General features: G+C 46.0%; 1 protein-coding gene and 1 pseudogene across 1 annotated transcript in view; both read right to left on the reverse strand.

The window, feature by feature from the left end:
- CSMD2 (CUB and Sushi multiple domains 2) overlaps positions 1-26290 on the reverse strand; it is a 594109-nt gene that overhangs the window by 499511 nt on the left and 68308 nt on the right. Inside the window, exon 2 of the mRNA XM_066638160.1 lies at positions 24508-24724. Coding sequence (XP_066494257.1) covers positions 24508-24724 — 217 coding nt within the window. The remainder of the gene's footprint in view (positions 1-24507; positions 24725-26290) is intronic.
- Positions 19959-20081, reverse strand: LOC136662079 (5S ribosomal RNA; annotated as a pseudogene).

Raw genomic sequence — 26290 nt, forward strand, 5'->3', positions numbered from 1 at the left:
TGTGAGAGTGTAAAGAGCATCTCCCTATCCACTCTGTCCATCCCCTGCATTATTTTGTATGTCTCAATCATGTCCCCCCTCAGGCGTCTCTTTTCTAGGCTGAAGAGGCCCAAACGCTGTAGCCTTTCCTCATAAGGAAGGTGCCCCAGCCCCGTAATCATCTTAGTTGCTCTCTTTTGCACCTTTTCCATTTTCACTATGTCCTTTTTGAGATGTGGCGACCAGAACTGGACACAATACTCCAGGTGTGGCCTTACCATCGATTTGTACAACTGCATTACAATATTAGCTGTTTTGTCCTCAATACCTTTTCTAATGACCAGGGACACCAATGACTGAGACACATTTGACCCAGACACAATGGTCCAGGGCGCAAATATCCTAGTACCAAAACACAACAGCCCTATCTGTCCTAGACAATACTTCATACAGAGGGTCAAAGAACATGAAGGCAGCTACCCAGAAGCAGAATACTTCAAAACATAAACCATGCAAGAGATCCCTCTCTTCTCATCAACAACTGCAGATGTGAGCTTTCATCCCATTCTCATTGCCTGCTTTCCTGCTAATAGCCAGTAACCACTAACATGGCGTTCCCATCGCATTCAGCCCTTGGAATAATTCCGTCATCGCGATCCCATGCAGCAAAATGGCTCTTATGGTGTTTTGGATGTCACCTGCCTGTCACAAAAGGTGGGGGCTGTAAAACGACACGTTTCAGTGGCCACGAGCCTATCAAGGCAATTCTTAACAAGGAGCAAGAAAATCCTAAACCAGAACAGGTGGCATTAAAAATAACATAACTAATACACCACCTTCCCTGCAATATGGAGAGTTTCTGTGATTCATGGGCAGCAGGGCGATTAGAAACCCCAAATTGAGAAATATGTGTTTACTCAGTTTCCAAGCTTGACGGAAAAACATGCACACAGCCCATTAACCATAGACGTGGGATTAAGACAACAGCATCCCATCCCGCTGTGATGAACAGTGGCTGATGGCCGGAATAAATATGGAGAGGCAGTGCAAATCTACACAGCAAATGAGAATTTTGCCAGCTATTACAGGTTTGCTCCATAAATATGTGACTGGCGTGGGTGTAGCTCTGCTGTCAGATGGTTTCCTTCTGCCGGAGTGGCACAGGAGGACAGTAAATAAGCTTCTGTTCAAGAAACAGGTAGGAGCAGGAGAGAATGGTGCAAATTGGCTTGGTCATGAAAGATACACACAGCTCTGCCCCAGATCCTCTGCTACAAATATTACAGCAGCAGTTCCAAAACTGGAACTGGAGCCTTACCGGAAGCCTCCAGAGGCCTCTTCTGGGTCGCAATGGTCCAGTAACCAACTAGAGTGGCCTCCAAAGACCCAAGCATGGCCTGTAAAAGCACCCAGAGGCTACTTCTGATCAAACTGGACATAGCTATAAAAAATCAGAAGGAGATTTCACATGGGTGAGGTCTGCACCAGTTGGTGCAGGGCAGGAACAGAGGCCCTCAGAACGCAGCCTCTGGTGGATGCTGGGGAGCACTCCCAGGAACGGACTGTGGGGTGAGATGAGGCTGTGTGGGCAGGAGAAGGGGGCAGGGAAGCAAAGGAGGCCCATTTTGCACCGGCCACTGACCCAGAAGGGGTGGGCCCCATCCTAAACTCCCTCAGCTGGTCAATTATGAAGAACTGCACCCTATAACAACTCCCCCAACTGGCCACTGAGAAGCCTCCATGAGGAGTGGGCGGCCAAGCAGTGCGGAGGCTAAAGCCATCCAAGACCTACAGAGAGAGTGAGAGATTGACCAAGAATTCCAAGTCAGTAGCCAGGACTTCAAATGTCTGCAGGCAGCAGTTACAATGAGTAGGAACTTCATTATTTTTAGCCAGAGTAGCTGAAGAAATTAGAGGCAATCAGAGCCAAAGCCAGAAAAGACCTCCCAGCTCAGAAGAAGAAAGATGTCTGAGAGTCTGCAAAGGCTGGGAGAACGCCCTTGCAGCTGAACGTGCCAGTCCTGACTCATCACTTCTCCAACACAACAGAGATTTACTTCCACGTAAAAAGATGCTAGCGTATGTTGCTTCAATGGGACACACACTTCAGCCAGCATTTGTTGCTCCATTTCCATACAGCAGGAGGTTCATTCAAAAGGCCAGTTTTGGGGTCTCGGTTGCATTGAAACCATCATTGTTGAAGAAGGTGTTCTTCAACCTGTATGTAGTGACCCCAATGGAGTTGCAAGAAGTAGTGATGGCACCTTGCCTGGATGCCTTTAAGAGGGGATTGGACAAATTTCTGGAGGAAAAGTCCATTACGGGTTACAAGTCATCATAGGTATGTGCAAGCTCTTGGTTTTAGAGGCAGGCCGTCTCTGAATGCCAGATGCAGGGGAGGGCACCAGGACGCAGGTTGTGTCTGTTGTCTCGTGTGCTCCCTGGAGCATTTGATGGGCCACTGTGAGATACAGGAAGCTGGACTAGTTGGGTCTTTGGCCTGATCCAGCAGGGCTCTTCTTACGTTCTTATGCACTGCCTCATTAGAGGGGTTGTGGCAACCTTTCAAAACCTGTGCAAGGCAGGGCCTGGATTCACTCCAATAATGGTACTACTTATCAAAACTGAATTCTTGATATAATCCTGCACCGCCTCTTTCTGCTGTCATGCCACACAGGATGTGGTGATGGCATCAGGCCTAGATGCATTTAAAAGGGGATTGGACAAATTTCTGGAGGAAAAGCCCATCATGGGTTACAAGCCATGATGTGTATGTGCAACCTCCTGATTTTAGAATTGGGTTATGTCAGAATGCCAGATGCAGGGGAGGGCACCAGGATGCAGGTCTCTTGTTGTCTTGTGTGCTCCCTGGGGCATTTGGTGGTCCGCTGTGAGATACAGGAAGCTGGACTAGATGGACCTATGACCTGATCCAGTGGGGCTGTTCTTATGTTCTTGACTACAATTCCCAGGAGGCCTTGCAGGTCTCTTGTTATCTGGTGTGCTCCCTGGGGCATTTGATGGGCCGCTGTGAGACACAGGAAGCTGGACTAGATGGGTCTTTGGCCTGATCCAGTGGGGCTGTTCTTATGTTCTTAGTTCTGAAGTCCTGAACTGCTCAGGATGCTGCCTCACAGGGTTGTCGTGAAGACACAAGGAGTTGGGGGAAACAGAGCGGGTGACAGTGGTGGTGGGCATACTGGGTCATGTGAGGGCAGCACCAGTGGTTTGTCTCCAATCCCATACTTGATTGATGAATTGATTGGGGTCGTGGCGCAAAAAAGGTTGAAGACCACTGGTCTAAGTTAAAAGAAGCTACACCCACAAAAGATGAGAGAGTGGACGCTCCATTTCTGAGGAACCAACCAGCTCTCAGGACCAGGTCAGAAAGACCCCCAAGGAGGAGATCTAGGAAGGAGTAGGTCTAGGAAGGAGAAGGAGCGGTTCCTTTTAAACTGTGTGGCCATACACCTCAAAGCCCAAAGAAGCCCCCATGACAAACCCAGGAAACATCCAGAGCCCTGTAGTGGGGGAGTACATCATCCCAGCCGCCCCCCCTGCATGCCACTGGCCTCTACTGCAGCCTGGTACTTCTCTCCCCCCCCCCACTCACTTTGTCTGGTACTACTGAATGCACCACTCTACCCTCAGCATGGTGGCTCACAGAATGGGCTCCAAAATGATTTGTTCAACCCCTGGACGAACTGATACTTGCCATCTTTCCCTGACATAAAAAGAATGTTTGCAGCATCCCTTTCCCCCGAGCATTATATTATATTCCAGTTCTGATGATGCTTCTCATCATAGCAGAGCTCTCTCCCTCCCCCCACTCCTTTCGTTGAGAGGACTCAGCAAGAGCAATGAATTCACGTCAATGGCTGCAGAAGTTTTGTCAATTTTCCATTTGATATCTCTAGCTATAGCACTCCACCATTTCACTGTATCTTCAACGATCGACAGAGATTATATCACCTCTCGTAGGCCGTCATTAATTCTGATAAAAGGAAAACGCCGCAGCTAAAGAGATGACTTGCTTGGAAAACTTTGAAGGTCAAGCCTGAAAAGATTTTTTAAAAATTATTATTATGCTTGAATTGAGAATCTCTCTCCCCTCGTCTCTTACGCATGCATGAAAATATATAACAAATACATACATTTTTGGTGTAATGACTTCTCCAAAAGGAACTGAAATTCTCCATTATGAATCATCTGTCTCTCCCTCTGATATATTCAATGCATGCTGGTATCACTGGCTGGGTACCAGATTAGCTGCTGCTATTTTACCTGCTGCTTTGATATGTTACCGTTCCAATTGTATTGCTCTTTTCTTCCTTTCTTCTTTTTTTTTAACACATTGTGAGATGTGCTGGTAAAAAGTTTTGGGAAGGCAGGGTTATCTGCGACATAAGCCAGCCATATTTATTTAAATTTACATAAGAACATAAGAACATAAGAACAGCCCCACTGGATCAGGCCATAGGCCCATCTAGTCCAGCTTCCTGTATCTCACAGCAGCCCACCAAATGCCCCAGGGAGCACACCAGGTAACAAGAGACCTGCAAGGCTTCCTGGGAATTGTAGTTAAGAACATAAGAACAGCCCCACTGGATCAGGCCATAGGCCCATCTAGTCCAGCTTCCTGTATCTCACAGCGGCCCACCAAATGCCCCAGGGAGCACACCAGGTAACAAGAGACCTGCAAGGCCTCCTGGGAATTGTAGTTAAGAACATAAGAACAGCCCCACTGGATCAGGCCATAGGCCCATCTAGTCCAGCTTCCTGTATCTCACAGCGGCCCACCAAATGCCCCAGGGAGCACACCAGGTAACAAGAGACCTGCAAGGCCTCCTGGGAATTGTAGTTAAGAACATAAGAACAGCCCCACTGGATCAGGCCATAGGCCCATCTAGTCCAGCTTCCTGTATCTCACAGCGGCCCACCAAATGCCCCAGGGAGCACACCAGGTAACAAGAGACCTGCAAGGCTTCCTGGGAATTGTAGTTAAGAACATAAGAACAGCCCCACTGGATCAGGCCACAGGCCCATCTAGTCCAGCTTCCTGTATCTCACAGTGGCCCACCAAATGCCCCAGGGAGCACACCAGTCTCAGTACATCTTGCCTGTCTCAGTAGAACCAGGGCCAGTCAATAGAACCAGGGCTTAAGCCAATGTGGCCAATGCCATCACATTGGGCACCACACTTTGGGGAGGGGGGCGCAAACTGGCATGGTGATCAGATTGCCCATGCCACAAGGAAGCAGTCAGTGGTGACATCATCAGGTCACTGTCGACTATTTTTGGGTGCTGTACTTCATGTACAGCACCACAAGTGCTCCTTGCCATGACAGCTGTATGATGCTGGAATGCCCCGCATTGGGCCCCACCACTCCTGGGGCTGGCCCTGAGTGGAATCAAGGTGCCTCATCACCACAACTAAGGTACAGTCAGCCCTCTGCAGCCACGGGGATTCAGTCCCACCCACCACCATCCCATGGATATCAAGATAAGAACATAAGAACAGCCCCACTGGATCAGGCCATAGGCCCAGCTAGTCCAGCTTCCTGTATCTCACAGCGGCCCACCAAATGCCCCAGGGAGCACACCAGATCACAAGAGACCTCATCCTGGTGCCCTCCCTTGCATCTGGCATTCTGACATAGCCCATTTCTAGAATCAGGAGGTTGCGCATACACATCATGGCTTGTACCCCATAATGGATTTTTCCTCCAGAAACTTGTCCAATCCCCTTTTAAAGGCGTCTAGGCTAGACGCCAGCACCACATCCTGTGGCAAGGAGTTCCATAGACCGAGCACACGCTGAGTAAAGAAATATTTTCTTTTGTTTGTCCTAACCCGCCCAACACTCAATTTTAGTGGATGTCCCCTGGTTCTGGTGTTATGTGAGAGTGTAAAGAGCATCTCCCTATCCACTCTGTCCATCCCCTGCATAATTTTGTATGTCTCAATCATGTCCCCCTCAGGCGCCTCTTTTCTAGGCTGAAGAGGCCCAAACGCTGTAGCCTTTCCTCATAAGGAAGGTGCCCCAGCCCCGTAATCATCTTAGTTGCTCTCTTTTGCACCTTTTCCATTTCCACTATGTCTTTTTTGAGATGCGGCGACCAGAACTGGACACAATACTCCAGGTGTGGCCTTACCATCGATTTGTACAACGGTATTATAATATTAGCCGTTTTGTTCTCAATACCTTTTCTGATGATCCCAAGCATAGAATTGGCCTTCTTCACTGCCGCCGCACATTGGGTCGACACTTTCATCGACCTGTCCACCACCACCCCAAGATCTCTCTCCTGATCTGTCACAGACAGCTCAGAACCAGCGGATCAGCGGATACTGGGGTCTGGTTTCTAAAAGTGTTCTGAAATGTTTAAATAAATCAGCAAATGGCCTTTCCTACCATAACACTGCAGAACTGTGCCATTTGCAGAGCTGTAGGGAGCTCGATGACACTCCCGAAGCCACTTCCATTTAGCAAGACCCAGAAGTGGCTTCCAGAGCACCCACTGAGTGCCCTGAAAACAGCACAATTTTGCAACACTACAATAGGAAAGGCCATTTTCCGACTTAGTTTGACTTTTAAAAACATTTTTAAAAGCAGACCCCCAGCATCTGCAGCTAGTGAAATCTGTGGATTCCGAACCCACTGATAAGGCAGGCACACTGTACAGTTTAAAATAAAAGTATAATAAAACAGAACAAAAATTCAGTGGGAAGCAAAACAATCCCAGAAAAAAAGAAAAATAAACCTTACACTAGGAACAGCGCTATAGCGGGACAGCAAAGGACTTCCAAAATATTCAGGCCTTCAGTTGGTCTTAAAATGTTACCAAATAAGAAAACAAACACACATAGGCGAGAGTTTCACCAAGACAGTCCTCCCAGGAGTAGTCCAAACCTTAGAAGTCGCCAGAACCCACAAGAGGACAACTCTGAAAGACAGATTGATTCAAGAAAACAGGCAGACACACATTCTCTCTCCTTCTCTTTCTCTCTCCCACCCTCCCTCCCGCCACATTCCTTCTATAAACAAAATCATTATTATAGTTACCAGCCAAGGGCCCATCAAGTTTGACAAACAGAAGAGACAAACAGTCCCAACTTTTTCTCCAGCCTCATCTCCTCTCCTGACTCCAGAAGCTACTCCCAGGTCCTTTTGTCCCCAGCCTTTATATATTTAAAGTGTTTATATACCGTGTTCCTCTGTTTTTATACGGAAGTCAAGGCAGTTCACATAGGCAGGCTATTCATAACCTCCCCCCCCCTTTTTTTTTTTTTGCAATGGGGTTTTTACAAGTATTTGGTCAAGTACTTCACCAGGTACTTCCTTCCAATCGCAACCATTGCCCTGGCTGTGCTCTGCCCTTTCCAAGCTTCCACAGCAGCTGCAGTTCATCCTCAGGCGGTTCTCAAGAGGTTATCCGCCTTTAGCCGACTCCTCCGCATTCCACGACGCTCTCACAGTTCCTTCGCAAGGTCCGTCAGCAGCTTTCTCGGTCTCCCTTCCAAGATGAGAACCCAGGGTGATCCTGCTTAGAGAGCACTGGCTAAACCTCCAGACCTGCCCTGCACTTCCTGCATTAAGAATCTGGAGTGATTCCATCTGCGTAGTATTGTTTCTTGGGAACACCGAAGTGAGACAGAAGGCTGGGGACTTGCTTTCGTATCTCTAGGACAGCTGTGATCCTGTGGTAGTTAAACAGGAAGACCCAGGGACAGCACCTAGCAAACAGCACTCACTTCCAGCCCATCTCATCCTCAACAGGGTTTAAAGTGGGACTGATCGCTGCCACCTCTCAAGGCTAGGAAAATCCAGGCAGTTACTGCCATATGATCCGAGACCAGACAGGCTCAAATAGTAACAATAAAAACGGTTTGATTTTATTAAATGGATGAAGAACACCAGGTAAAAAGATGAACAAAATTCAGGCACTTACAGAAACATTGAAAAGCAAGCTGAAAACATATCAACACAATTTACTGGATATTTTTCTTCCATTCCACACCTAGTCCAGGGTCTTGGTCCTTACACCCACACCTATCTAGGCAGAAAGTAAACCTCTGATGAAGCACTAGTTGCACCAATCAATGAGCCACAGAAAATGCACAGGGGAGGCATGACCCTGCTTTTTATAGCTTGTGGGATTTTATAACCTGAGGCATTTGAATGCCTCAGCAGCTTCTCAACAATGCTGATGAACTCCAGGTGCCTCTGCAGGCAAAAGGAAGTTCCAGTCCGGGTGAAATTTGCAGAAAAGGAGAGAGAGAATCAGGGATTTTCACCAGAATTGTGCTAAGCAACAAAAGCAATGCTAACAGTGCCTTTGTCAAGACAGATCAAAAGCCTAAATATTTTATTTTTATTTATTTTATTTAAAAGATTTATTTAAAAGATTTACACCCTGCCTTTCTGTCCTATGAGGACACTCAAGGTAGCCACCTTGAGTCATATCATCAAAAATAATAATAATAACTTTATTTTTACCCCGCCTTTCTCCCCAAAGGGACTCAAGGCGGCTTACAACAGGTTAAAACAGATTAAAAACATAATTTAAAAACAGATAAAAGCATATTAACACATATCATAAAAACAGAAGTCAGATAAAAAGTAGTAAAAAGGTAAAAAGAGCATAGAGCAGCAAGTCATAAAAGAATCAGGCCTGTAAAAAAAATTAAAAGACGTTGAAAAGATGTTAAAAAGGCCGAGAACTCAGAAGGCTTGCTTAAACAGAAGGGTCTTCAGGCCTCGCCGAAAGGTCTCAGGAGAGGGAGCCATTCTTAAGTCAAGGGGAAGGGAATTCCATAGCGTTGGTGCCACTACTGAGAAGGCCCTATTTCTTGCCGCCACCCCACGTACCTCCCTTGGCGGTACTCCCTAGGCAGTATATTTAAAAACATAATATACAACATTAAAAACAATAACACAATAAAAGCCTGGATCTCAAATTAAAATCCATTCAAAAAGTGCCATGCCCCCTGGTGTCAGCATAAAAGACCTCCCTAAATAAAGGGATCTTAAGCCCCCGCCGAAAGGACTCTAAAGAGGGAGCTGTTCTCAATTCCAGGGGGAGAGAGTTCCACAGATGGGGAGCCACCACCGAGAAGGCCCTCTTTCTTGCCGCCATCCCCCTCACCTCCAATAGTGGCGGAACACTCAGAAAGGCCCCCTCTGATGACTTGAGAGGACGGGTTGGAATATATGGAAGGAGATCCAAATACCTAAAAATAAACCCTAGAAATATTTTTTCCAGCTGTGGGGAGGCCCACCAAAACAAAGAGCCAAATTTCTCTCAATGGTTCCCAACAATGCGTCACCACCCACTTTTTGGTGGGTCTGACAAAGACAAAATTAGGCTCTGTGCATCAAAGATTAAACAATCAGCTCCATGGAGGGAGCAAAGCTGCCCAATCACCTGATGGTTTTATTTATTTTTTCCTAATGAGGTTAGCCCCAGTGCTAAAAAGTTTGGGAACCACTGCTCTGTGGATTATTGTTGGGTAAGCTCTACCTGATACTTCAGAAGCCAGAAGCAAGATCGCTTGAGATTTTCAATCAATAGGACGGACTTTTAGGATATTGCAAACGTTTTTTTCTCCCTCGTTATGACTAGCACAACTTACAAAAACTGCAAAATTACCTGGTTCACAAGTATGGTTAAAGGAACCAATACAGAATTATGCAAAGTAAGAGCAATTGCATAATTTGCCTGAATTTCAGAATTGACATTTGCTTCATCCAGAATCCCACTTTCTCCTAGTATAAAGGGCAAGCATTACACTTTACAATATGTCCACTTTCCGCTTCTCCCTGGGCTTCTTAAATATTCACATAGCATCTCATGTTCTATTTTTCTCTTTCAGCCAATGCTCCCTCTCACTCTCTCTCTCTCTCTCTCTCTCTCATTAACCACGCTAATTGAAGGTCAAAATGATCCTGTTATCAGGTAAATATACAGTTTAAATCGCTTTTATGACTGAAAGGGGAACAATGACATTTGTAAGAAATGGCAAGCCCGGTCTGAGTCACCGTTCATTTCTAGGCAAGAACATGTTATTTGGAGAAAGGGGAAGAAGAGACCCAGAAGTGGCAATTTGCAAAACCTGCTAGCGGCAAGGCTTTGGGGTCAGAGATAGAGAGCGTCTTCCTCGCAAAACAGAGAAGGATGAGGCTAAAAATACTTCCTAGTCAAACACTGTTTCTTTGGTGCAGCCCAGTGACACATCCAAGTTCAGACTGGGGTTGCCGCCATTGACAGAAGGGGAAATTGAGGTAGTGGGAGGTTAAATGAGTTACTAAGACCGAAGTCGGCGGCAGACAATGATAAACTACAAATCTGAACAATGAGGGGTTTTTTTCCCCCCATCCTGCACAACAGACAAGAAGAATTAGGCTTGTCAGTCAGCCAGTACTAGACTGAAGCAACTTGCAAAACTGCGTTCTAGCAGATAATCAGGACTGGAGCCTGGTAAGCTAGTACACCTTTGGTACTGCCATGTTCTGCCCCCAAGCTGGCAGGTTCCACGTGTAAATATGGCAGGGGGCTGGATTCAGAGCTTCGAGCAGCGGGAACCAGGTGGGAAATTAGGAAGAGGAAGTGACTGCACCATAGCGCCACCCAGGTAGTGGCAGAAGCTGGTATTGCGACTCACCAGCGGAGCCACATCAAGTGTTTTGGAGAGTCTACAGGGATCCGGATGACCTTACAGGACTTGGTTTCTTGGTCTGAGCAAGCTCTCAGCGAGGTGCCTCCCCTCTCTGCCCATCTTTGCAACCTGACCTTCGACCTCCCTCTGGCCCCTCTTATCTACATTTGTTACTCTAGAACAGGGGTGCCCAAACCCCGGCCCTGGGGCCACTTGCGGCCCTCAAGGCCTCTCAATGCGGCCCTCAGGGAGCCCCCAGTCTCCAATGAGCCTCTGGCCCTCCAGAGATTTGTTGGAGCCCGCACTGGCCCGATGCAAGTGCTCTCAGCGTGAGGGCGACTGTTTGACTTCTTGAGTGAGCTGTGGGATGAAGTCTTCCTCCACCGCTTGCTGTTTCACGTCTCTGATGCTGTAGCAGTAGCAAAGGAAAGCCCAGCCTTGCTTTGTACAAGGCCTTTTATAGGCCTTGAGCTATTTCAAGACCTTCATTCATTCATATAAGTTCATCTTTAATATATTCATTTATGCAAACTTATGTAAATTTATTCAAATTTTAAATGTGAATTAATTCTTTTTTTCCCCTGGCCCCTAACACAGTGTCAGAGAGATGATGTGGCCCTCCTGCCAAAAACTTTGGACACCCCTGCTCTAGAATGAGACTTTGGCTGCATGATCTTCTACAGACTTCTGGCCCTTCCACAGCAATCGCTTGCAGGCCCCCCCCCCACCCTAGCTATGGCTTTGACACACAAAACTCTGTCTTAGCTCTTGCCCTCTAGATTCTCTGGCACACCCACACCCAGCTTCTCCTGCTGGCTCAGCCCAACAGTCTAGTACAGTGGGTGCTCCCTCCCTATCCACGGGCTCAGTATCTGTGAATCTGAATATCCACACATGCTGAGCCCGTGGTCGGGGTGGAGCTCAGAACACCTCCCAGATGCGACTGGAAGAGGCTTCCAGTCACTTCCTGGAGGTGTTGGCACAGGGAGGCCGCATGCAGCCTCCCCACACCCGAGAAGCCTTCCCTGATGTGACGGCAAGGCACTTCCACTTTGCACTGGTCATATTCAGAGGTGTTCTGAGGAGCCCGGGAGGTGATGCACGAACTCCAGAGAGCTGGGCGCACACCTAGGTAAGCTGTTAGCACTGCGGCCCCCCCACGGATTTAATTATCCATGGAATTTGGCATCTGTGGGGGGGTTGTGGAATGTATCCCCTGTGGATACCAAGGGTCCACTGTATGTTTGAAACAAAAGGTCAGCAATCCAGTATTACCCACAAAACTCTATTTTTCATTATGAAAAGGTCTAGCTATGGTCTGGGAATGAACATAAGTACCCAACAAAACTGGCACCAGGAAAGTCTCTAGTTCAGCAGCCTCTGGTAAGCCACTGTAGGAAAATTATGCACTGCACGCCTCGCTCAGCAGGAGACTCTCTAGCCCACCACTCTCTTCTCCACACTTCCTCTTCTACTCCAGGAGTGGCAGAGGGAGAAGCTGCTGAACCTCTAGACAAGGGGGGACACTGGGCACAGAAAGGCACCTCTTACAGAAGGGGGGGGGTGCTGGCATCTGACACACTGTCTTAAAGCCACAGAAGCCACAGGTCTTGGACTGGCCTTGCCCACTTTCTGGCAAATGCAAATCTTCCCCTCCAAAATATTCTGACCCCACACAAGGTCTCAACCTCTCACCTCTGAAGATATGCGCAAATTCATTTCCCTCAGACTGGCCTTGGCCATCCCTGCCTTGCACAGCAGTGAGAGAGTCGAAGTGAAGTATAAATATTCAGAACGTCCCTGGAGTGGTATGACAGGACCTCTGACTACTTGACCTTTCTCAGGTGAAGAGATCTGCGAGACGAACAGTGCATGGTTTAGTGCGTCCCCCAGAGCAGCACACAGGTGCAAGTGCATTTTACTCCTGGCAAGTTAATGCAACATGACAAAAAAAAAAAAAAACTTGCCACATCCCTTCAGCTCAGCAAGGTCTGTCTTTCAAAAAGGCTGATGCAGAGATTTCTAATTTCCCTGAATACAGATATTTTAGTTATTCTGCAGACGTTGCAAAGCAAACTAAGTAGCAAGATGATTTTCTTGGGCAGCGATTCTCAAACTTTTTTAGCACTGGGACCTGCATTTTAGAATGACAATCTGTTGGGACTCACTGGAAGTGATGTCATTAACCCCAAAGTGATGTCATGGCTGAAAGTGACGTCATCAAGCAGGATTGTTAAAACCCCCCACATTACAAAATCAAATCTAATTAAATAAGGCTGCAATCCTTTCCATACTTACCTGGGAGCAAGCCCCATAGACTATGATGGGACTTCTGAGTAAATATGCATAGGATTGGGCCCTAAGTAAATTAAAAGTTGTTTATGCCAATAAAGGTCTCAATCAATCAATCAATCAATCAAAAGTTGGCAATAAGCATGCATTTAAAAATGTATTTAAAATAAAGAACACTCCTAATCTTCCCCCAAGCAGTTGAGATCTGCTTAAAAACAAAAAACTCCCCAAATATCTCAAATTCTACAATTCTATCCACACTTACCCAGAAGTAAGCCCTATTGACTATCATCATTAAAAGTATATGCACAGTACCCTGTTAAAAGTACTGATCTGTAACATTTCCCCAAACGCAGTCACGTACCATAGTAGCATAAAATCTAATAGATTAAAAATGAAATGAATGGGAAGCCACCTAAAATTGGACCATGACCCACTTAGTGGGTCCCAATCCAAAGTTTGAGAAACTCTGTACTAGGGCATAAAGCAGTTTGGCTTTGGCTGCTGAGGCAAGGGTTCAAATCCCAGCTCAGCAAGCAACTCACTGGTTTCAAAGGAACCATAAAGACCAGGCCTGCTTACTAGTCCAGAGCTTACATCCAGGTGGACTACCTACAGCTAGTCATGGCTATATATAAAATATGTGGGGGGAGGGGAATTGAAATGTTATCCAAATAGACAAGTTCCAGACTAGTTCCAAAGTGTTGAGACCCAGGCCCCTTTAATGATGGAGGTTGGCTGAAGACCCCAGGAGGGGAGGGCTCACATGCCATGAAACAGTCAGAAATACAGTCAGAGGGAAAAAGTTTCCTGTGAACCTCTTTCGAAGTGACAAGTTGTGGGATTCTGAACTCGAAGTTCTGCCCTTTCTGGGGATGGGTCTGAAACAGCCCACCTACAATCCATGCCTGGTCTCTTAGTACTGCTTGAAGGATACAAAATGCACAGTTGTGGAGCCCAAGGCACAACTCCAAATGAGAGTGCTGTGCCTTTAATTTCATGCTACCTTGACTGGAGGTGTGGGTTTCTGACAGAAGCAATCAAGGCTTTGCCTGGGAATACAGTGGGTCTTCTTTACCTGTAGCTGCACAAGGCTGGGGGAAGGACCAAAAGGTGGAGGCAGACAGGACACAGAGGAGGGACTTTTTTGCCATTGGAACAAAATTGTACTCAAAGAAGCCCTTGACGCGCAACTTGATTCATTTCACAAAATGACATGTGACTTTACTAGAAAGACTCTAAATATCTCACGGGTTGTGTCACGACAGCTGTGTGCTATGGCTTGCGACCCGAGTTGAGTTGCAGGGTTGCTGACTTGGGACTCAACTCGCGACTCAGGCTCAGTGACTCAAGCACATCCCTGCTGGTCAGTCAATGAATATGAGGTCATTCAGGGTGTGTGACCAGAGAGCGCATTGATGCAGGAGTGTAGCTAGCCAGCGCACTCCTGTTTTCCCCCCTTCATATACTGTCTCTAAATTGGCATAACAATGGCTGAATAGGACTAATAAAGAAAGTCACAGGAGTTTGCCATTAAAAAAATAATAACAAAAGCATAATGAACTCAGAAGAGTTGGCACCGCTAAGTGAAAACCATCATAATTCAATTCTTTCAGAAGACTAAGATCAATCAGACCCGAAACAGGTAATTTGGTGTGATCTTTAAATTGGCTAGCTTGGTTGATGACCACCATCTCGTCAGCCAAGCCACACAATCTCATGAGGAAAGCTTCCTTTTAACAATAATAATAACCACATTATTTCATTAGCTAAAATACTGCTGAAGAGGCCGGGTTTTACAGCTGCAAAAGCAATGAAGACACTTATTCTCCTAATACCAGCAGGGCTTGTTCAGAGATCTGAGAAGGACATTTCTCTATTAACAAATGATGTATGTTCCTGGCACTAGGCTCAGTGGTTGCCATTAAACAGCAAGCAATTGCCAACAGACGCTCGCTGAATAATGTATAAGAATTCCAATGCTTCCCCTAATCTTACAGTAACACTGTTAGCAAATGTTCTCTCTCTGACATCAGGTTCCATGGACAACGAGAGGAATATCAAAATGCAGTCTCCTGCTTCCATCTCGATTTCTATGACACCGCTATTTAACTAGCATTCACACTCACACCTCTCCAAAGAACTCGGAGCAGCTTGCATTTTGGCTTATGTCAAAATGCCAGATGCAAGGGAGGGCACCAGGATGCAGGTCTCCTGTTGTCTTGTGTGCTCCCTGGGGCATTTGGTGGGCCGCCATGAGATACAGGAAGCTGGACTAGATGGGCCTATGGCCTGATCCAGTGGGGCTGTTCTTATGGCTTCCAACTGAGTCCTCTCATTTGGGCTTGAACCAGAGCCACACCTGCTTAGTTTCCGCAACAGAAGTCATGCACCGTATGATCATTACGAGGGTCATACTAGCAGATAGGAAGTTGCATCCAGGCATGGCATGCTTCCTTAGCACTGAGAACAAAATCCAGGTTGCAAGTAGGTACTTGCCTTTTGAACTGCATATCTCAAATCTAGATGGGGTTGGACTAGATGACGCGTAAGTCCCATTCCAACTCTATGGTTCTATGAAGCCTGAGGCCAACTCTGGGCACTTCTGCAAACTGGAAGAGAGACAATTCTTTGCTTTTCCCCTTTTATTTATTTCATTTTATCCTGCTTTTATTTCCCAGGACCAGCCTTAGAAGCTGTGAGACCCAAGTGGAAACTGTGGAATCGTAGCATTGCAAGGTTGAGAGAAAGCAACTCAAGAAAACTCGGTACCCAACAGTGAAAGTGTGCAGGCTTTTTTATTTCATTTCAAGCAATGGGCACCCACGGGACTACTGTCCAACGCATGGAAGCAAATCTCAAGGGTATCCTGACCAATTTATACAATTTCTGGTTCTTTGTTTCAAATCTAGACATCCCATTGGCTGAAATTTTACATCAGAGATGTGGCAAACACCTAATAGGTTACAGATAAGGTACAATTTGCATAAAAACGTGGAATTTAGCATTAAGACATATTAAATTACAAAGTTTAATACCATTTATCCAGGGCTGAATAACACGGTCATAATTTAAGCCAATTATATAGATTGTTTTGACAGGGTTTAGAATAGCATCATTAAAAGAGAAGGCACTATGTGATCTGCCTGGCACTCCTTAACTTATCTGCATTCCTTTCCTATGTTTTAGTAAAGCACTGTGGGGCCCTCATGGACTCTTCCCTCACAACAGGAGAGGAAACTGAACGCTTTCCACATGCACTGCCTCCGACGCATTCTCAGCATCACCTGGCAGGACAAAGTTCTAAACAACACAGTCCTGGAACGTGCTGGAATCCCTAGCATGTATGCACTGCTGAAACAGAGACGCCTGCGTTGGCTCGGTCATGTCGTGAGAATGGATGATGGCCGGAAAGAATGGAGAAAGGATCTCCTCTATGGAGAACTCGTGCAGGGAAAGCGCCCTACAGGTAGACCACAGCTGCGATACAAGGACATCTGCAAGAGGGATCTGAAGGCCTTAGGAGTGGACCTCAACAAGTGGGAAACCCTGGCCTCTGAGCGGCCCTCTTGGAGGCAGGCTGTGCAGCATGGCCTTTCCCAGTTTGAAGAGACACTTGGCCAACAGTCTGAGGCTAAGAGGCAAAGAAGGAAGGCCCATAGCCAGGGAGACAGACCAGGGACAGACTGCACTTGCTCCCGGTGTGGAAGGGATTGTCACTCCCGAATTGGCCTTTTCAGCCACACTAGACGCTGTTCCAGAACCACCTTCCAGAGCGCAATACCAGAGTCTTTCCAGACTGAAGGTTGCCAACAACACTAAAACCCAGCAATTTGGTTTCTACGGCTTAATTTTATATAACTATTGCGATTCTTTTACCTTGGGTACAGTTTGGCATCAAGGGATCACTTGGTTTCCATATTACATGTGTGCTTTTGCTCTAAAAGCATAAAAGTTACCAAATTACAGAGTTTTCTTGGTGGATACAGGCATGTCCTAACTTTTGCCAAGGCATGAACGCTTATCTCCAGCAGTTGCCTGGTACCGTTATCTAAGCTACATTCCAAAGTGTGAACACATTGAGGCCCAAGCCCCAGCTTCAGTCAGACTAGCAATACTGCTCTTTAATAAGGAAAGTAGCTTTTTATCATTTTGTCTGTTGCTATGCTTTTGGCTATTAGGCTATTAACTCTATGGCCTGTCACTCTGCCACCTTCTGTCAGTAGAGGCATAAATAAAATTTAATATGAGCACCATCTCTCTAAACCAGAGGCAGACAAACCCTGGCTCACAGGCCATTGGTGGCCCTTGGGGATCCCCAACCTGGTCCGCAAGGAGCCTCTAGTCTCCATTGAGCCTCTAGCCCAGGGGTGTCCAAAGTTTTTGGCAGGAGGGCCACATTGTTTCTCTGACTGTGTGGGGGGGCCGGGAGAAAAAAAGAATGAATTTACATTTAAAATTTGAATAAATTTACATAAGTTTACATAACTGAATATATTAAAGATGAACTTATATGATTGAATGAAGGTCTTGCAATAGCTCAAGGCCTATCAAAGGCCTTGCACAAAGCAAGGCTGGCCTTTCCTTTGCTGCCGCTACTGCATCACAATGTGAAACAGCAAGCAGTGGAGGGAGCCCTCATCCCACAGCTCACACCAGAGGTCAAACAGCCGCCCTCACGCTGAGAACAGTTGCATCGGGCCAGTGTGGGCTCCAACAAATCTCTGGAGGGCCAGAGGCTCATTGGAGGCTGGGGGCTCCCTGAGGGCCGCATTGAGAAGCCTCAAGGGCCGCAAGCTGCCTCAGGGCCGGGGTTTGGGCACCCCTGCTCTAGCCCATCAGAGACGGTTGGAACCCGCACTAGCCCAGGACCAGCAGGCGCAAGCTGCAGGCAGAGTGAGAGCAAGGGCTTTTATAGACCTTGAGCTTATGCGAGACGTCAGGTCCCCTATGAGTTCGAGGCCTAGTGCAAATGTGAGCTTATTATAAATAAGCCCAATAAAATTCATTCATTCATATAAGTTCTGTCTCAAACGTATTCATTTATGTAAATTTACTCAAATTTGAAATGTTAATTTTTTTTTCCCCCCTGCCCCCTGACAGTGTCAGAGACATGATGTGGCTCTTTTCTCCAAAACATAGGCACACCCCTGCTCTAAACTATGGTAGAATGGAAAGTGATCAAAATGTGCACTTAAAAACTGCATTTGCCAAATGGATCTGGTACATTTTAATGTAAAATTGTATACAAGACTAGAGTTACCCTAGCACAGGAGGCCCAATTGGCTTACAGGCGAGCACTGTTTCTTCCACGATGAAACCAGACAGTTTGCATGAGGTTGCCAGGTGGTCATCCATCAAGACCAGACAGAGACCTGATTAGCATCAGCAAGGTAGCTGACTATCACTAGGCCACTCTTTCTTTAGGACTGGGGTTTCATGTTCCGGATTGTGAACATATTATTACTAAAACCTGACTACAGCTTCCTGGGTGGGAGTTATCTCCTGCAGCATGCAAAAGAAATGGGTGGGGAAGCGTGTGAGACTAAACCCTCTCCTGAATTCACTCACAATCATCATTCTAACCCAGCTATTTTCAACTGGTGTGCCACAGCACATTGGTGTGCCTTGAATGGGCCACAGGTGGGCCGTGGGAGTCTGGGGAGGGTCATCAAGTATTAGGGTCTTTGGGGGTGTGAGCCCCCTGCCGGCAGCATGGGTGCATTATCAATTGTCAAAAAAGCCCAAAAATTTTAGTGCCTTATCAGTGTGCCAAGAGATGAAAGAGATTGAAAACTGCTGTTTTAGACTAGAGTTTAGATGGCTGTCTGAATCTGACCAAAGACAGATTAAGGTCTGCACTGGCTCAACCTCTAAAAACAGACTGCGAACAATTGCTTGGGAGTAAGCCCAACTGAAATCAGTGGGATTTACTTCTAAGCAAACATACATAGGATCAAGCTGCACTATTACGGCATTCTCCTCTCTACCAGCATTTATCAACCTTTTTCATCTCACGGCATACTGAGAAGGTGCTAAAATTTTCAAGGCACACCATCAGTTTTTTGACAATTGACAAAGTGCACCGCACTGCCGGCCAGGGGTTCACATACCCCAATGGCCCTCCCAATTTATAACCCTCCCCCCAAACTCCCATGGCACATGTGTAGACCATTTGCAGCACAGTGGTTGAAAATCACTGCTCTATTCATTGTGCATCAAACATGATCTAGGAAGAAGCCGCATACAGCTCAAAGCACATCAGGGTTTTATCAGCCTTTGGGATCAATAAATGTTCTCTGTGCCTCTTAAAGTCTTCCTTCAAACAGGTTTTGAGCCTCTCTACACAAGGCACTGGGCAACAAATTCTAACCCAGTGGAAGCTATTAAAACTGGAAGTGGTGCTGACTTTTCAAGGCAAAGACGAACAAGCAGCTCAGGAAAAAAAGAACTGCTCTGACTTGGGGGCACATACTGCACATGAATGCATGCGGCACCCCCACCTTGGGGGTGGGTGGGGGTTAAACTAAAAGTAGGCTTGGAAAGCTGCGATTTTGCTGAGAAGGGCAAGCCTGTGACTTAATAAGGTGCAGAAGAATGGAAAAACATGCCACACAAACCTTTTGTCCCATCCTAAAAACCATGATTTTAGTGATTTGGTCACTAGTGTGCGTCATCCCCCCTTTGCACATCTCCAGGTGCAGTCCGCACCCCCCCAACCCCTCTAGCTATGCCACTGGGTAAGAGGGGTTTTTTTATCTGCATTTTCCCCCTCCACGCACTCACCACACGGCGATCTTTGCAGCAAAGTTTGAAGCTCACAAAAATTCAGCATAGTACTAGGTGCTTAACCCTGTCAGCTATTCCAATACTCAAGAGCCCCTCCCAACCCCAGCTGCTCTCCCCCTTCCAGGGCTCTAGATGTGCATTTACCCTATAAGCATGTAGTTGTCTCTGTAGTCCCTTGTGTGAAAGATAGATCAGCTTTGGTTGGCTGGCAACCTTCAGTCTCGAAAGACTATGGTAGAAGCCTACAGCACCCGGTATTCCCAGGCGGTCTCCCATCCAAGTACTAACCAGGTCTGACCCTGCTTAGCTTCCGAGATCAGACAAGATCGGGAGATAGTGTTCAGTATAGGGAGATGGTTGGCAACCTTCAGTCTCGAAAGACTATGGTGTAAGCCTACAGCACCCGGTATTCCCAGGCGGTCTCCCATCCAAGTACTAACCAGGCCTGGCCCTGCTTAGCTTCCGAGATCATGGAATAAGCCTACAGCACCCGGTATTCCCAGGCGGTCTCCCATCCAAGTACTAACCAGGTCTGACCCTGCTTAGCTTCCAAGATCAGACAAGATCGGGAGATAGTGTTCAGTATAGGGAGATGGCTGGCAACCTTCCGTCTCGAAAGACTATGGTATAAACCTACAGCACCCGGTATTCCCAGGCGGTCTCCCATCCAAGTACTAACCAGGCCTGGCCCTGCTTAGCTTCCGAGATCATGGTAGAAGCCTACAGCACCTGGTATTCCCAGGCGGTCTCCCATCCAAGTACTAACCAAGCCTGGCCCTGCTTAGCTTCCGAGATAGGTAAGAGCAATTCATAGCAGAAATTTATAGGGTGGGAAAGAGCTAAGCGTCCCCCGAAAACTGTAGTTGTTTAAAGACTTATTTCAAACATCTTTTAGGGCATCAAAGGTATTGGCATAAACCATGTACTTTGCCTCTTAACTGTTTCATGGATGGGCTTATTGTCCATTCACTCTATTCCAATACTTTCCTCCCCATAGTCTTCCCCCCCCTTTTACTGGCCAGCAGTCTGGAGGCATGAGCTTTGATAAATGATGTACAGTCATCCATCTCTGAAGGTAGCACTTTGATGATGAATGGAGTACATTTGGAAAGCAGAGAGGGAGGTGGGGGAATAAATATAAAGCCTAGAAAGAAACAAAATTTCTGCAATTGCTGCAGCAAGACATTAAAAAAAAAAGTTTAATAAGGGAAAAGCAATGAAAAATATTAGTAGAAATTGATTAGTAGCCATTAATTATTTGATTTTTCTCTGTAAACCGCTTTGTGAACTTTTTGTTGAAAAGCGGTATATAAATACTGTTAATAATAATAATAATAATAATAATAATAATAATAATAATATTCATCAGGCCCTAAAACAAATAGAACTGCTTGGAAAATGCGCGCGCACGCACACGCACACACACAGAGCTGTAATCCCACTCCAAAGCAAGCCCTACTTGAACAAAGCAACACTAACTTGCAAGGAACATGTGTTAGGAATCGAGCTGCTAACGAAGAGAGTTTTGTTTTTCAAGAAACAACAAATGGATCAAAAGCTTACAAATCAGGTTCACATCAACAACATTCAAGAAGCTACTGCTAGAAATCAGGTTTGCAAGCTGCTCTTTTGAGATTAGCAGCACCCACAGCTGCCCAAGTTTCAACAGCACAGGTTAGGACAGACAAGAGAAAATATTTCTTTACTCAGTGTGTGGTTGGTCTGTGGAACTCCTTGCCACAGGATGGGGTGACGGCATCTGGCCTGGATGCCTTTAAAAGGGGATTGGACAAGTTTCTGGAGGAAAAATCCATTACTGGTTACAAGCCATGATGTATTTGTGCAACCTCCTCCTTTTGGAAATGGGCTATGTCAGAATGCCAGATGCAAGGGCAGGATGACCACCAGGATGAGGTCTCTTGTGATCTGGTGTGCTCCCTGGGGCATTTGGTGGGCCGCTGTGAGATACAGGAAGCTGGATGGGCCTAAGGCCTGATCCAGTGGGGCTGTTCTTATGTTCTTAACTACAATTCCCAGGAAGCCTTGCAGGTCTCTTGTTATCTGGTGTGCTCCCTGGGGCATTTGGTGGGCCGCTGTGAGATACAGGAAGCTGGACTAGATGGGCCTATGGCCTGATCCAGTGGGGCTGTTCTTATGTTCAAGGGTAGTGTACATAGTCCATAGAGCCACAGAGATAGAGTTCCCCCTTATCAGTTTCCAGAAACAATTGGGGGGGGCATATCCCCTGTGAACATTAGGGGGTACCTGTACACTGGAAGTGCACATTTGAATTATTCCTTTTATAATAAGGAATAGCCTGACCTCTTGCGTGCTCAAGGGAACCTCCAGTTGATGTCTTCAAGTGGAGCAAAGCTGGCACTTCCAAGAAGAACAAGGGTAACCTGACATTACAGGTGATCATCCTTGGTTAAGATGATTAATTGCTAATACTAAGTGATGATCAGTTTGAGTTCATTGAATGGAAGCTAATGGCTGGAAGTCCTTTGCCATCGCCTTTGGAAGGTGACATCCTTCAGTTACTGGGGAGGGGCCGAGAAATGGGCTTACTCCAGGCTGAGTGGGCCCAGGCATAGAGCAGAGAGTTTCTGAGTTGAAGCAGTGCAATGGTCTGCTGGAGTTCACTCTACTGGTTTCTGGGAATCTGATGCAGGTTTTTGAGAGCCCGTTTGCATCAAATACACTCTGCTTGCTTACCTGTGAAGAGAACTATACCATAAAAACACCAGCGGCCACCATTTCTCTCTCCCATTCAAAGGAAAATAAACCCCTCCTTGTCACCCTTGGATTTTTCACTGGTAGGAAAAGTACTTAAAGGTCACCAATGGACCCTTTTGGCACAGGAAATGAGTATTCAGCTTTCACTCCCACCCAGACAGAGCTAAGTAACCCCAGCATTACACAATAAAGTTGCAAAAACCTGATCATTTTTTCCCCAAGTTCCGTTTTCACAATCATGGGATATGATCTATTTACCAGGCAAATCCCTGCCAGTCTCATACACCCCTCGAGCATCTGGTTTTCACTGCCATTTTGGTTTCTTTTCAGATTCTTTCAAGCCTAGGTAACTGAGAAACTGAAAGGTTGAAGAACTCACACTGAAGTCACACCAGAGAGCAAACGGCTTCCTGCATGTCACACGTGAGAATTTCTGGAGTGCTTCAAGGCCAAAGGAGACCATTACCAGTGTCAACATCTGACCTTGCGCATATAAATGGGTGACAACAAAATTCACCCAGTTAATCCCTGCCTTAGAACTCCAATGGGAGATCACTGCCTTCCCATTACCAAGGTCTCTCCTGGGTGTTGAAATGCTGTCACAGTGAGACCTTCCTCAGCTAGGAAGATAAAACACCAACACCTCTCCCAGGTGCACCAGAAGGAACTGAATGTTTTTCGAGGAAGGACTTCTGCTGGGGTTAGGAGAATAGTATCCTAGCTTCTGCTAGCATCTATTCAGGATTTCATCAGTCAGATGAACATACAAAACTGTCTTCCATCAAGTCAAACCTTTGATTCACCTAACCCAATATTGACCACTTTGATTGGCAAGAGCTCGCCAAGGTCTTCCCAATTACACTGCCAAAAGTCTGTTTAAATTGAGATTCCAGAGATGAAACCTAGGTCTTTCTGTTTATTGTGAACTTTCCCTGCTTGCCTTTGGATACACATTCTGCTCTCTTCCACTACAGTTCATCAGTAAAAGTGGTTGAAAATGGTGACAATGAAATTGAAAAACAACAACACATAACACCACTTTCTGCACTTCTCATTTTTGTTTTTAAAATAATGCAAAAAAAAAGTTGTATTTGGCTTTTATCTACTTAATGGGGGTGCACAGGTAATACCTGCGGTTGTAGCTACTGACTCTATACCACCTATATCACCTACCAACTACACTTTTAAAGTGATTATAATTTATGACTATAATGTAAGTTTGAATAAAACCACAAAACATCATTTTGGCACTTCCAACTTTTGGAAAACATCAAAACCTGCAAAAAAAGAATTCTTTCTCCTCTATTCATCAGAAGTATTCCCTCCAAAATAAACACTCAAAAATACATATTTAAGTCTGCATTTTTACCCCAAGCATTTTCAGCATAAGTATACATTTACACATGAGTTCCCTCCCCCCCCCCCCACAAACATACACAATGCAGATAGTTCATAGATGTGCCTGTACTTTATTAAATGTGATCTGTTGGTGAGATGTGCAGCTCTGGAACAAGGCGTTCCATCACAAATTGCAGCAAGACCAGATTCCTCCTCTACCTTTTCTATGAGACATACAACAGGAGACATTGGGAGTGGGGCCTTTCACAGGAGTAGGGATTAAAAGGAGGGGTGCAAAATATCTTGCTGTAAGTTTTTCAGAAGCTGCCAAGCACTTATCAGTTGTCCCTAAAGAAGGGGGGGAGAAAACCCATTTTCTAAGAAGCTTCCTCTCCCAACCCAGCTCCTCTAGCACAAACTTCTAATTAACTTCTCCAGATGTCTCGAGCTGCAACTGCGCCGATAACGCCGCGCCATCAAATGCTCTCCGCAATATTTTTGAGGCCTTATCAAGTGTGCGAAATCCAGACAGTTGAGATAACTTCACCAAAAGAAAGAACCCTTGCTTTTATTGCAACAAAAAACCCCTCTGTCTAAGTGTTTTAATCCAACCGCCAGACAGCTTGCAATACTTAGGAAGAGCTCCCTTCCCTGAGTGACAAGAGCATCAAAATAAAAGGGGGGGAAAAGAAGCAGGCGCGCACTTTTCCATACCTTGTTCTTAGGTTTCCTTGCTGGGGCAGTCCATCGTAGACAGACAAGACATCAAAGTCTTCCTCTAAGGCAAAGGACTGGAACACAAGCTGAACCCTGTTCTGCTCCTCGGCGGTGATCGTCCACGTACAGTTGGCATAATTTGGATAGCCGTACGGGAATCCCGGACTCTGTATCGTTCCGTTTGGACCTTGCAAAATGTAACTGCAGTTCTGGGCTGGGGGAAAAAGAAAGGGGAAAAATAATAGAGTGAACCTGCTCACACTGTGTCCGTCATCAGAAGCTCTGCCCTGCACTCAGCGACCAAGTGAAGTTTGACTGTTGAGGGCAGGGCCTTTCCAGTGGCAGCATCCCATTTGGAGCCCTCCCCCATGAGACCCCGCTAATTCTCACAACTGCCCACCTATAAGCAAGCAGTGAAAATGTTCTCGTCTTCCTTGACTTTTTCCTTGTCTTTTTGGTGCCACAGTCTTAAGGCTCAAGTTGTTCCAATTTTGGAACAAAACCGGCTGTAATTACTTCATATGTAATTACTTCATAGTTATGATTTATGACTCCTCCTGTAGTGGCCGATGCAACTCACCCATCATCCTCCAGGGCCAGTGTCAGCACAGGCAGGCCAGCGTACAGCCATGAGCCAGCCTACCTCCCCGGAAAATGCAACACTTTCCAGCCAGCACAGGGGACTTGCATCAGCCCAAGTGAGGGTCAGGATTGCACCCTTAGTAATATTATCAGTTTGGTTTCCAATGGCTTTCTGCCTGGTGAAATGCTTAAATTAATTTCTAGCTTTGATAGACATGCTAAGGCTTTCACGGCTGGAATCCATATTGAACTATAAACAGTTTTTCAGGCTGGGTGCCGCGGTCTGGCTTTTTTACCTAATGAGCCTAAACCAATCCTAAAAAAGGGGGTGGGGGCTAACTATCCCCACTAAACTATCTAATTAACTAACTAACTATCCCCATTATCCCCACTAGTTAACTAAAACTAACTTAAACCAAAAACAACTAAAACTCAACCTAAAAAACTAAAACTAAAAACAGGAACCAAGTTAGAAACTCTAAAAAACCAAAACCACACTTGAAGCTCAAGTAAGTGAGGAATAAAACTGAAAACTAAACATCAAATAAAAATTAGAACTAAAAAGACTAGAGCAAGAAGCTAACAACTCAAACCTAAACACTGAAACCTGACATTTCACCCATGGCTTTGGGGAGCTTCCTCAGAGGCCACCGTCTTCCTCAGGCACTGAACTTGGGGCTGTTCTTACACAGGTTGTAGCTGATTGCCCACTGAATCAGGGAACATCATTGCCAGCTGTTAGCCCCACCTGGCTCCTTACTCTCTGAGTAACATTTTTCAGGGCTGGCAGCCAGGCATTATTAACTCTCATTGCTTCTTCTTTCCTATTCAGATTGTTTTGACGCTTATATATTTCACCTGCCTCTCTATACATACGTGCCTGGCAATGTGTAGTATTAGACAACAATCCAGTGTGTTCAAAATCCTCTTTCTGTCCTGTTGTCACTGAGTGTTCTGCAGTTGCTGATTTTTCCATCTGTTTTAAGCAACAAAGGCTGCAATCCTAACCACACTTTCCTGAGAGTAAGCCCCATTGAACAAACTAGGACTTACTTCTGAGTAGACCTGGTTAGGATTGTGCCCAATGTCTTTCATGTTCCTTCACTCTGGTCTGTATACTCCTTTTGGCAGTGCCAATCTATACCTTTCCCCAGCAACATGGGATCTGATATACCCCTGCCTGTAAATGTGGGTCTCT

Source organism: Tiliqua scincoides, chromosome 10 (genome assembly GCF_035046505.1).
Source record: "Tiliqua scincoides isolate rTilSci1 chromosome 10, rTilSci1.hap2, whole genome shotgun sequence".
NCBI lineage: Eukaryota > Metazoa > Chordata > Lepidosauria > Squamata > Scincidae > Tiliqua > Tiliqua scincoides.